This window comes from Colletotrichum aenigma (assembly GCF_013390185.1).
Source record: "Colletotrichum aenigma strain Cg56 chromosome Unknown KSG_Cg56_contig03, whole genome shotgun sequence".
NCBI classification, from domain to species: domain Eukaryota; kingdom Fungi; phylum Ascomycota; class Sordariomycetes; order Glomerellales; family Glomerellaceae; genus Colletotrichum; species Colletotrichum aenigma.
In genome coordinates, this window is record NW_023500909.1 from 4,823,763 (window position 1) to 4,836,180 (window position 12,418).

Sequence of the window (12,418 nt, forward strand, 5' to 3'; positions counted from 1 at the left end):
AAACTACGGTCTCCAAGTTGAGCTTATCATCAAGGGAGATAGGCCTGAGATGATGTTCGGTGATGCCCATATCAACAGATCTGCAGTATCTCCACAAAGGGCTGATATTGGCATTTCTAGAGCACCCTATGCAAGATGAGCGGAATCATAAGCGAGCATAGAGCTCCGTTTCGGCAGCAGAGGGATCACAGGGTACCCGGCGAACTCGGCGATGTCGGCGACAGGGACACATGTTTACCCCGCTACAGCAGCGGGTCTCCGGAACGATCTGGGTTATGAGAACTCGTGGTCAAGAGAAATTTTGGGTCGAGAATGAGTGTCTTCTTCGCGGGAAAGGGGACATGATTTCCAGAAACTGGTTGGTGTACCGTATCTCAGGGTGCCTTGTCACCGGTCATCACGGCAGGCTGGTCTTGATCTTGATAGCTTGACATGCCAGCACCGCTCAATTTGCAGATTACTTGTTTCCCACCGAAAATCTAGCATATTCCAAAAACCAGAATGATGATGTTCTCCCGGCTCTGGTAGTTCACACAAGCATTCAGAGTCCTCGTCAGTATCAACAGCATGGGCGAAGTGACGGCACTAGAAGTAGGACCCGTCGGGGGTAGACTACGCCGCCGCTGTCCCGCAGCTCCGCCACGGCGGACGGCGGGCGTTGCGTGATTGGGAAAACAAGGTACCAAGCGATGACTGGGGCCCTTGAATCACCCGGATTCCTCTCTGTTTCCGGTTTCCTCCCAGTGACATGGGAGAAGCGGCATGCTCGACGCTTGGCCAGCCGTCCTCACTTCCGACGTTGGGCGCAGCGTCAAGTCTGAGCATCTAAAAGGCCAGAGATATGATGAATCATGAAACGTACGACCGATCGTGTCTCGTTTCTCTACTTGAATGCTGTCCCGATGTTTGCGCTGGCGTGCCTCTCTAGCTTGCCCTTTTCCGACCCTCCGCTCTGCGGGAGGTTGGAGGAGCGGCGGCATTGAGGATTTCTCCATGGAGACCCCAAGTTACGGAAATGAAGCCTCTCGCTTTGCGTGACTGATAGGCCGTCATTTAGGACAAATTCAAGTCGGTGGCGAAGCTTCTCTGTCTTGTTGGGAACGCAAGCGCCGCAGGAGGGCTGCATGTATGTGACCATTGTCCTACATACAGACACGGTGAGGGGGTCCTTCCCGTCCTACTCCCGTGTTTGCAAGATCTCAATGCCGGTGGGATGAAAGTCCGCTTCCTTGAACAGGAACCAGTGCAGCTTCCTCTCAGCTGTTGCTGAGGGGGCCAATCCAGCTGCCCACCCACCTCGAGCCGGCACACGGGTCGCCAATGGTCATAGTATTCCAAGGCGACAGCATCGAGGAGCCATTGAAATAAATCTTTGGCGAGTTATATGCTTCAGGTCTCTTTGAGAAATCTATTGGAGAGCCCGAAAGTGATGCTACAAATGGACAGTAGCAGGTGTGGACTGTTCGCGACGCCTACTGAGCCTGGGAAGGCTAGCATCGCCCAAGTCACGAGGAGTCACCTCCCGCATTTCTTATTCGCAGGTCAAGTCATCTTACCTCCATTCTCTCAGATAGTGGGCTGGCTAAGTAGCCACCAACCAAGAAAACTGCGGAGGTCGACGTGCCTTCATTCATGGCCGCGCAATCCGTTCTACATGATGTGGAATCGTTGCAATCTAGCTCACTAGTATCCCCAAGTAACGTCCCAGAGCAATATCTTGGACTCTTCATCTGTGGTTAACTTAAGCTGGCATCACGACCGAAATAGATGGGCAACTCTCATTATTCCATTAGGGCAGCCACGGCCGGGCTCAAGATGAGGGGCAATGAATGTAACCTCCTGATCATCTACCCGAGGGAAGGATCAGAGCCGCAAGCCGTGTTGGCAGTCGCCCAAACCAAGGCAAGACACGGGCAAGTAGGGCTGTAAAGTCCACAGGACTTGCTGTACGAGCTCCCCTGCAGAGCTGGATCAGTAAACACAAGGCCGGAGCGCTGAGACGTCATCGACGCTGGCGTTATCGTAGCTTTGGTTCAACATGGTGTCGGAGAGGATCGAGTAATGGTAATGTGATGCCAAGCAAACCCGTAAAGTTCTCAGATCAAGTCTCAAAGGTCCACTGCCCAGACGCAATTGCTTGGCGGCGGTGAATAGATCGAGAAACGATCCTGTTATGGTGATTATCGCCTGGCGTATCGACTTTGGTTCCCACTTCCGTTAAGTGGATGGTTTGCGAGGGATGGGGATGGAATTCTCTCAACTCAAGATGTTGGCAATGTGCGAGTCCGGTCGGCGGTCGGATGTCGGGCGGAGCTGCATTTCGCTTCTTATGCACCCATGCCCATTGCCCTGTCCCGGGAACATTCTAATGTTTAAACGCAGACATGGCTCAATCTTGGGTGCCCGGATGAAAGCAACAAGAGCACGGCTGGACAACGCGCTTCCGTACTCTCTGCTTTGCCCTGGATAGCGCCGTAGGAGGTTCCAATCGAGGAAACCTGACCAGGCTTTTGAAAGCGTCTGGAAGTTGGAGAGATGACATCAAATTGCACCAGGAGACAGGCGAAGACCTTTGGCAACCTGTCGCCTATGTGAATTGCCCAGAGGCTGCAGTCAAAGCTAGCTTGTAGCGAGCTCGCTTCGTTGGTTGTGAGATGGTCCATCCTGATGGCACGCTATGCCAAGCCGAATCTGGGCTGAGCGAGCATAGGCGATCATCCAGGCATGTGTTGCCAGTCAGCTTGAGGGCCACCTGTTTCCAGCCTCCAAGAGCAGCAACTTTCACTTCTGGAGACACTGTCGGTACAATCGCAGGCTATTCAGCCGCCTTCCCAGCAATGAAGGGGCTCAAATGCCGTACATACAAAGTCTTACTGCTCGAGCAGAATTTCTCCCAAACAAGCAAGCCTACGAGACTGCATTCAGGTCGTGCCATCCAATGAATGATTCCAATGAGGAGCATTCCTTCGAATTCGGGCCCAGCCCTCACGGTAATTACGCGAGCACAGGGTTTGGGGGGAAATGCCTCTTGCCTTTCGCCATGCTGCTTGTTGGTCTCCAGATAGATGGCAATGCAATACGGGCGTAACTTGGGTGTCCCGTGATGGTGACGAAGCGGGTTGTCTCTGGCTTGTGGACAGTTTAGCGAGCTCCATCAGCATTCACACCAGCATTGTCGGAAAAGGCGAGATACTTGGGGTTGCTGCGATATGTTCGGGGCGTCTTGTGCCCATTGACGAATAACCGCATAAGAAGATGGCTGCCAGTCTTTGCAATCAGCAGTCTGAAGCCCCCTGCAGCACAGCTTTTCTTTTTCTAGGTTAGGAGACAGACAAACGCTCACCGCATGTCTTAACCTTAAGAGCGCCTTTACCACCCATTCGGAAATGCTTGGCACTGATCGTTCTCTTTTAATGAGCTTTCGAGGGCTGGGCTACAAGTATGCATCGTTGTTGCGGTCCGAACTGAATGTCTACTGGCTTGTGGCGAGCAGAAAACTGTAGGATGAAGAGGACGTTATTAGTCGGAAATAAACCACTCGTCACATATGTTAGTCACCAGCTGCGGGAAGTAAGTCGAATGGTGATCGATGGTTATCAGCGACGATGAAGTTCTCGAGGAGAGTTTCCCCTGTGGAATGTCGTTGGATATTACTGCTGGCATTAGACCGGCACTTTGGTTTGAATCCATGACTGGGCGATTCCCGCAAGATGATAACCAGTGGATGTTGCCATGTCTTGGTGCCTCGATAAATCCGCCTCGGCATGTCGCGATCACAGTGATTGTAGTTGGTCGAGGTTGCAGGGAAAAGTTGTATGTCGTCATGGGCCGAGACAGCTTTCGTTGCGTAGATGGCAGGCCAGAATTCGATTCGGGGTGTCTCGGGGTGCGATAGGTCAGGGACCAGGCGAGTCTTTCCCTATGAACAAAATGGTGGTATTCCTGCGAGGCACGAAAACGAATGTCGTGAGACGTGGAGGCCGAACGACTCGGATGTGATTCTCCCTGTCAATAACAGTGTTCCTCGGAGAGGCTTGCCCCAGGGACAGACACCCTAACCCACGATGTCGGGTCGCGAAAGGCGGCGATGCATGACGCAGCGGTTCGCCTCATTTCACAGACGTTGTGTTGTATTCCTCAGTTAAAGGTCGGTGACGGGGAAGTGAGGTCGAAGCAGAGACACCCGCGGAGCCGGGGAATCGTCCGATGATGATCCCCACCGCCTTTGTGATGACCTGCATCCAGTGCGTGCTCATGATGAAGGGTACTCTGCATAACCGACGGCGGCCCAACTTCCAGAGTCACCCAGGCCGTCCTTCGAGATAAGGCATGGGAGTTCACGTATCGTATCGCCGTGGGAATGCGAGGGAGATATCCGAGCGAGCGAGCCGGAGGGCAAAGGCTTCGTCCGGAAGGTATCTGAAAGGTGCTCGGACAGTTCCGGGGACAGAGACAAGCTTCTTGGCCCTTGCTGAGTACCTATGTGTTGGTGCGTAAATCAGAGGTCGGGACGGAGGTGATGACATTCTCCGGTGTTTATCCCTATGATCTGGAAAGAAAGAAGGAATGACGATGATGGGTGGAAGTCTAGACCGTCGACGTCTAATTACCTCGAAGCTGTTTCCTCTGAAGTGCGACTTGTTGAGCACGGGCAAGTGCAGGAGCCATGGTGCCCGCCTGCTGGTCGCAGCTGCCATTTGGAATGTCATTGGTCTCTTACACAAGGAGGAAAGGTTAGCGCAGGTGCCTGGGCGGCCGAGGAAGAGGAGGGGAGGAAGGAAGGTAGGAAGGGTGAAATATCGATATTTCCATTCAGGTCGGGTCCGATGGCCATCGAAAACTGAATGGGAAAGCTAACCTCCACAGGCACTTTCCATCAACCACCCCAACTCCCCAACTGCCACCTACCAGTGCCACGCCAATGTCAGCCGCGGGCGTTGGCATTCTCTGTCTCTTCGCTTCGTGTAACCATTGTTCGTTGTCTCTCCTCGCGAGACATCCTGAGAAGAAGGAGCATTGTTGTTCTGGACCGCCAAGGGCCCCCAAGGTTCCCAAGCTCCCCAATTCCAGCAGGCGGATTGGCTCGCAAGCAACTCCGACGCATTCTGTCCAACCAAACCCCGGCCTTTTCGCTGCCCATCACGGCCATCTTCGTCATTTGACCACTGCCCGCCAACTGAGACAAAGGACGTCCAGCCACGCCACCGACGACTCGCCTACACCCCGTACGGTATCGACGTCTCCCTAGACTTCCTCCACCTCCGGCTCCGTATCCAGCAAGACCCGTCCACTTCTCGCCGGACGATGCCCGCAAGCCCCCAGCATCTGAGAAAGCTCAAGCATCGGCTAAACCATTGAGCCGCTGCTCGACGATTCATCATGCCGACGTCGAACCGGCACGCTGAATCGACGGCCATGAGGAGGAAGTGGGCACGGAGCTGGGGGATGGGATAGAGATGGACCTGGAGCTGGCCCTGGAGCTGACAGCTTGGAGCTTGGTCTCTTCTCAGCGGGCACATCCGCCGCCACCAGCTAAACATGGAAGCTCAGCCAGGGTTCACCCTTACACTCGACCTTGTCATTGCGGGCTGATCCAGTCCAGTTTCTACCCAATCCTTACATGTTACGAATGTACACGCAGAGTGCGAACTTTACCAGTCCGTCTCTCGACAAATGCCTCGCAAATTTGGATCTTCGTACTCTGGAATCTGCTCGCGCGGACTGCCGGGGACCGTGTGCCGAATTGCGTCTACCCATTGCTTTCTTTTCGGTTTCACTCCAACTGGTGCGCCATTGTCGTTTTCCGACTTGTCAAAAGGCCTGCCAGCAAGCCCGGGAGCCCAGTTGCAATTTTGCAACTCAAGCGCTGGATGCTCACGCGGCGATGCCACCCTGCAAATCAGCCAGCCATTGCTGCCCCTGCCCTGCTTCCGCATCCTGGTCTCTTGCTACCCATCTGCGAATAGCGCAGCTAGGAGCCCAATCGACCCCTCAAGCAACCAGAGATCGGCCGATTACCAGCCCGGAGCCAGGGCATTCTGGGACACGGACCGAAGTGAGAGAGCAGGGCCAAGCAAGACAGAATCGCTGTTCCATGGATACGTGCGGCCAGTCATCCTACCGTACCGCACTGCACCACCGCACACCCACAACGTCAGCCCCAGCCGCCATGGATGCTTCGGCTGCGTTCCACGCGGCGCGGCCCATGACCGGCATAGGCTTCATAGCTTAAGGCCAGAGGGAGGGAATACGTTCCGTTCACTGCTGCACACCATTTCCATCTTATCATAAGAAGCCCCGGACCTGTCACTCGTTTACGGATAACCTAACCATAATCCGAACCGACATTGAGTTGGCGACCCATTGCCGCGCCCCCCGAGGCGTCTTCAGGCGCTAAACCACCGCTGACTGACCGGTACCCGACTACCAAACCGACACCAACTACAAGAACGTTGGGGCTGAGGCATCAGCATCAGCGGCATCATGCCTGTTCTTGCTGCAAGGTCGACCAGGGTATGATGGCGTACTAGCATTTGTGTGTTTTCACACGCAAAGCTCGAGCCGAGGGAATAAGGTACGCTCGGCATGAACAACTTGAGTGACCGAACAAAACGTTGCGTCGCTGGTTGCAAGGTCAGAGACCTTTTGGTTCTCCTACAAGACGCCAAAATATGCGACATGGAAGAGGTCTAGAAAACGCCTAAACACCGATTGCAGCCTCAGAGGGCGTCGGACGGGGCGACCATATCATACAAGCCAATATTGGAATTGTTAGTCTCACGATACTCCCGCATCGCATTCAGACGCACCCATCGCCACCAAATGACGATGTTCTGGCATCCACCGCCTTGCTTCTCCGCCGAGTGTTCCACCGCAGCCGTTCCCGCTGATGAAGCCGTTTGAATAAAGATCGATATGCCAGGATCGCACACAGCAGTTCCCAGCCATCCATTAAGCGGGGGCCGGCCGGCCGAATCCCAAGTCTGGCCGATCTTGCCTGTCGGGGCCAGCAGTGTGAGCACCGTACCTGCCTGCGAGTGAGGCAACGGCGGATGACGGCTAGATGTGAGCAAGTGGCCCTGGTCAAAATTCAAAGAGAGTGCTTTGGCCGGGGAGTATATCTGGTCACGCGGGGCTGATGATTGCTCTCAAACACGAATGCACGCGAGATATTCGGCGAGGTTCGTTCTGTGCACCGTCGAACAGGGCCACCGATGTACACACACGCATCACATTCATGTGCCAACTCTGGCATGCCATCGTCGACGGGGAAGCTCGTCACATCTCCGGTTGACACCACCCGGATATCTTCCCAGCATCCTTGCTTGCGTTCAACCTAGACTCCTGCTGCTTGCTGTCTGCCTATGTGCATATGCAGCAACCCCTCCCACCAGTGCCCGCTACATTATTCCTTCTGCGCGTGGGGTTGATCAGTGACATGGGGCCTGAGTGGTCGAGGGGGGCGCATACCTACGAAATATACCACAAGCACCCGCACCGCACGACGCGCCGCTTTTGGGAGAGGGCAGCTCGGCTCACTCGACTGTGCTGTCGGGCTGTTCCAACTGTGTCTCGATGGGATTACCCTACCAAAACCAGCGACCTGGGGAACGGCGAAGCAGCGTCGAGGCATCCAGCCTTATTTCAGACATTGTCGATCCAGGTGATGCTAGCGAACAGCACATGACGGGGAGGGGCAGAGAAACAAAGCCAAATATACCGAGAGAGACAACAAGCAAGGGAGAGGCGGACCAACATTGTGTAGGTGCCGCCCGGCACACAGTCAAATTGAGTCGACAGCACGGCCAAAGCCGCTGTTCAACATTTCCACCGGTTCATTGGGCTGTAACCTCCCTGTCTGCCGCCGTGGGAACGCGAGCTTTTGACCACCTCTCATTGCTTATTGCTCGTCCCGGCATTCCACCCCCGATTAAATTCGCAATCCTGCTTCCCTGATTCCTTACGAATTGCATCCTCCCGCCTATTTTTGCGCGCGCCTGTTTCCCAATCGTCTTCGTCAGCGTCTGTTCTACGAGACGCAATCTCGCAACCAACACATTTCGTGCCTAACACATCTACTCAGACCGCTCTGCACCACAGACAGAAACCGCTTCGTTACCTCATCTCTCATCCGAGCAACCACCAGCCTCAGCTACCTATCTCGTCGCCCGCTCACTACCCAGCTTCGGAGACGTACGGCGACACTTTCTTGGATACCAGCTGTAGCGACTCCCGACTGTCGACTGGGTGTAGACAGCCCTTGCTCTATCAATCTACTTATCGCCGACCAACAGCTCCCCGGCTTGCTGCAGGTTCTTGTGTGTTACCCGAAGCAAACACCCGTAGGTTGCAAGTCGTCAACAGCCACTCCCTGCGCGCCCGTGACACTCGAGGGGTGCCTTATTTAGCTCATCTCGACAGATCTTGGTCTTGGTCGTCCGACTCATCATCTCCTGCCGTCCTTCCCTCCAAGTCACTCTGTCACGAGCACAGTCACCCTGGATTTGCGTGGGATTACCAGGAGGGGACAGTGGTACTTGGTGCACCGACTCATTTTAATCGGTCCTCTTCTCCCATCGTCCGCCACCCTTACCGGCTTCGCGGGTCTATAACAGGCCCGAACCGTCACGATTTCCGCCATTTATCGCATCGAGTCTATTCTCTCACCCGAAAACGCTGATGACGCCCGGACTGTCTCTTCCACCCAGACCACGCCGAAGAGGAGATTCCAAGAAACGTTTTCGCCATCGGAGGGGTCAGCCGTCCCCCCCGCCGTAGGAGACCCTCCGGATCGGCAACCTTTGGCCGGGTCCAGGTCAAGCCATTCCTCTGTCGCGCCTGACGACGATGAGCCGAGGCCTCTGTTAACAGGCGCCCCGAGCGGCAAGAGACCCTCCAGAGGGATGCGGCCTCCGATGAGGTCTAGCATAGCTTGCCAGAGGTGTAGGAAGTCGAAGATCAAATGCGACAATGACAACTCCGGCGCCCCCTGCGACACTTGCATCAAGGCTGGTCACAAATGTGAATTTCCGGAGCCTACGCCCCTACCAGCCAAGCGAGCAGAACCGCCAACTGTACCGAAGCAGGAGAGGGAGGCAGGCCCTGATCGAAAGCGAGTCAAGAAGCTGGATGACACCTTTCAGCTCGATGGAACTGCAAAGGCAGAGGAAGTGTTATCGATGCCATATCTATCGGGTAAGATTTGGCATGAACTTTTCGACATCTACAAGCTGCACTTTGCAACCGAGCTCCCATTTCTACATCTTCCTACGTTGAAGAGCATCATACACGACAAGGAGATTAAGAAACCGTCTGCGGATGTCAACTTGGTGCTCCTAGGTATCTTGGCCCTTACAGCTAGATTCCAACCCGAGTTGGTCAAGTACGTCGCACACCAGACATACGACAAAGTTGCAGGCCCAAAATCTCGAGGTGCTCTTCCTCGCGCAGATCCTTCAGCAGCGTCGGAATACTTCGCAAATGCTCTCACGGCAGCTCTGGGACCACTTGAATCAGCCCTAACGTCGGCGTCCGTCGTACGGGTTCAAGCCTTCTTGATGCTGGGTTTATACAAATGGAGCCAACCCAGTGGCGGCTTGGCCGCGTGGATGTACGTCGGCGTGGCTATTCGTATGGCTCAGGGCTTAAAGCTAGGATTTGGTGACAAGCCTCTTCGTGGAAGGAGAGCTTTGGGTTTGTCGCGGTCACATAAGTCGGCGCAGTTGCCGTCCGAGTCGTGGAAAGACCAGGAGATACGACGACGCACCATGTTCAGTTGTCTCATCCTCGACCGGTTACTATCATGTGGATCCCAGCGAGTTTCCATGGTTCGATCCGACGACTTGCAGATCCAACTGCCGTGTACCGAACACGCGTTCGATCTGGGCCGGGCCGTCTACACCGGCTTCCTCCGACAGGTGGGACAAGAGATGGAGCGCCCTATCGACGACAGCGTTCTCAGCCGCTTTGTGCAACTCGCCGACTTTTGGGGAGACATTACCAAGTACAGCTTTGCTGGTGGCCGCCACACGGAAGCGTATCCCCCTTGGAATAAGGACTCAACTTTTTATCAGCTCAATACCAAGGTAGAGGCCTTTTATGCTCATCTGCCGGAAGAGTTCACCTGGTCTAGTTCAAATTTTTGGAAACATGATAACAGCATGTATGTGTCCTTGCACATGCTTGGAGCCCTCTGCCGGATCATGCTACATCGAGAGTACATCCCCTTCATCGCTATCAAATGCGAGAAGCCAATCGGGCCTCTAGACGAGCCAGTCTTCGATCCCGCCATCGTTCCGGACGACTTTTGGTATCGAAGTGCGGAGCAGGTTTTCAAAGCTGCGCGGGAGATCATTGACTTGATCAGGACATGCCGCGACAAGCTACCTCAATCGTCTCTTGTCATTTTCGCCATTTGGCAGGCGGCGTTTGTGGGAATTTACGCGCGCCACTATCCTCAGCTGGACAGCGAAAAGCACATGGTCAGCGATGAAGAGATCCAGGAACGAGCTTCAGGAGCGGTACCCGACCTCACGAAAACAGGAAACGCCGGGATCGCCTACACCGCACTGCAGAGGGTCGCTCCATATTTCAGCATGGCTTCAAATTACGTGACGTACTTCAAGGACATGGATCAATACTTCACGAAGGTTTTTGTGGATTATACCCAGCGAAACGGTAGAAGGAGCGGCGATGGAACACTGAGCATTCGGTTGGGCTCGGGAGGCGGTGGGCTTGAGGAGTGGAGGGTCAAGGCCGATAGGATTACAAGCAATGGTATCATCATGGATGAAGATCGATCTCTCGGGTACGACGCCTCGGATGGCTCCCGAGCAAGCACTCTGGAACGCAGCTCTTCAATGGGACCCGAGTACTCCCACCTGAGTGCCAGCGGCGGCTTGGAAAGCAGGCGAGACTCGCGACAGGCAGCCTCCTCGTTTACGGCGATTAACAGTGCTCAATATCCCGTCGGGCAGGAGGGCTACCCAGGTGGCAATATGCCGCAGCATTCGCCGACGCAGACATTCGCAACAGCACCCGGGCCCCTGAGCAATGAGGCTGCCATGAACGCAGGCGCCGGCGGCGCGGATGTCGCCAACATCGAGTCATATGTCAACCAGCACCAGGGTCAGCGTTTTGGAATCGCCCTCGAGGATCTTGAAGAGTTTACTGGGCAGATGGCTGCCGACCAAAATATCGGGGAGTGGGGACCGGCGTTTTTCTCACAGGTGGCTGGAGGCAATCCCCTGCCTCAATTCAGTGAGAGCTATACCTGAGGGCGTTTGGTAATTGAAGAAGCAGGTCATTCTCAGGGGGTGGAAGGAGTCAGCAATGGATCATCAGCTGTGACGTTTGGGCGGTTACTCATGTTACCATGATTGCTTTTTGTTTCCTTTTTTCTTCATCGGGTACGAAGCTACGACCGACTCCCTGTTTGTTATTTACACCCGGGAAGGCTTTCTCTGGGAAGCCATTGGCCTGGCGTCTAATTCTGCATGAGACCGCAGAAGGGGGGGTTCTTCCCCTCCTGGGAGATCCAGCCAGGTCTCTTGGCCATTGACCGTTCGACGACCGATCTCGGAAATCTCACGTCCTTTGAGGTCTTGGAAAAAATTGATCTTACAATCTCCAGACATACTATCCATTTTGTCCATGCGCCATGACTTGAAGTCACAATGCTGTCATTGCCCCCATGCGGTTCGCCAGTTGCTGGTTACACAAGGCTAGACGAGGAATTGGACATCACACAGTCCCCATGTGCTACAACGGCAAGGCCCGCGTGAGGTCCGCGTGCGCGCGAGTGCGTGTTGCCTCAGTCTGCCACGGGCGAAAACTGTAATGGAATGCGCAGTCTCATTCGAAAAAATGGCCGTGGGAATGCGTTTTCCAGTTACCTGGTACGCGTCTGGATCATGGGGAGGTAAGGGAGCATCCGTCCGTCTCTCGGGGGAGACCGGGAGAGATTTTGTCCACGCTCGCTCGTCGGCCGTCAGCCACCCCGGACAATGTGGAATGTAGGGTGTGTGAGTGTGCGGACGTGTGTGTCAATGTCTCGGGGGGACTTCCGAGACCTTAATAGGGGCGGCTCTCCATTGGGCCAAGTCTGCGATGCTAATTTTTATTTCCCGATTTGTTCAGAAAGGGCAATTACTCTTCAAATACTGAACGATCAACTGTATATCAAGCCTATTGCGTGATTCTCGGGCATTCTAGTTTACATCGGACTCGAGGGAGTGCCTCGGCCGGACGTAGGATCAAGGCAGCGACGTGTGGGATGCCCAGAAGTAAGGGAGGAAAGTCCATGTCGGCTGGAGGGAGAAAAGAAAACAATGCGAAAAATAGAGTTTAGTAAAAAGAAACGAGGAGAAATGACAAGAACGCCTTGTGGCGTTTTGAAAAAGGGCAGCGGGCAAACTTG

At 54.6% G+C, this 12,418-nt stretch overlaps 1 protein-coding gene across 1 annotated transcript; it reads left to right on the forward strand.

Annotated features, from left to right (window-relative positions):
- Positions 1-8,903: 8,903 nt before the first annotated feature.
- CGCA056_v005256 (putative transcriptional regulatory protein) lies at positions 8,904-11,276 on the forward strand (the record flags this gene model as incomplete). Its single annotated transcript, XM_037320509.1, has 1 exon — positions 8,904-11,276. One exon carries the CDS (start codon positions 8,904-8,906, stop codon positions 11,274-11,276), a length of 2,373 nt encoding a protein of 790 aa, XP_037181816.1.
- Positions 11,277-12,418: the final 1,142 nt, after the last annotated feature.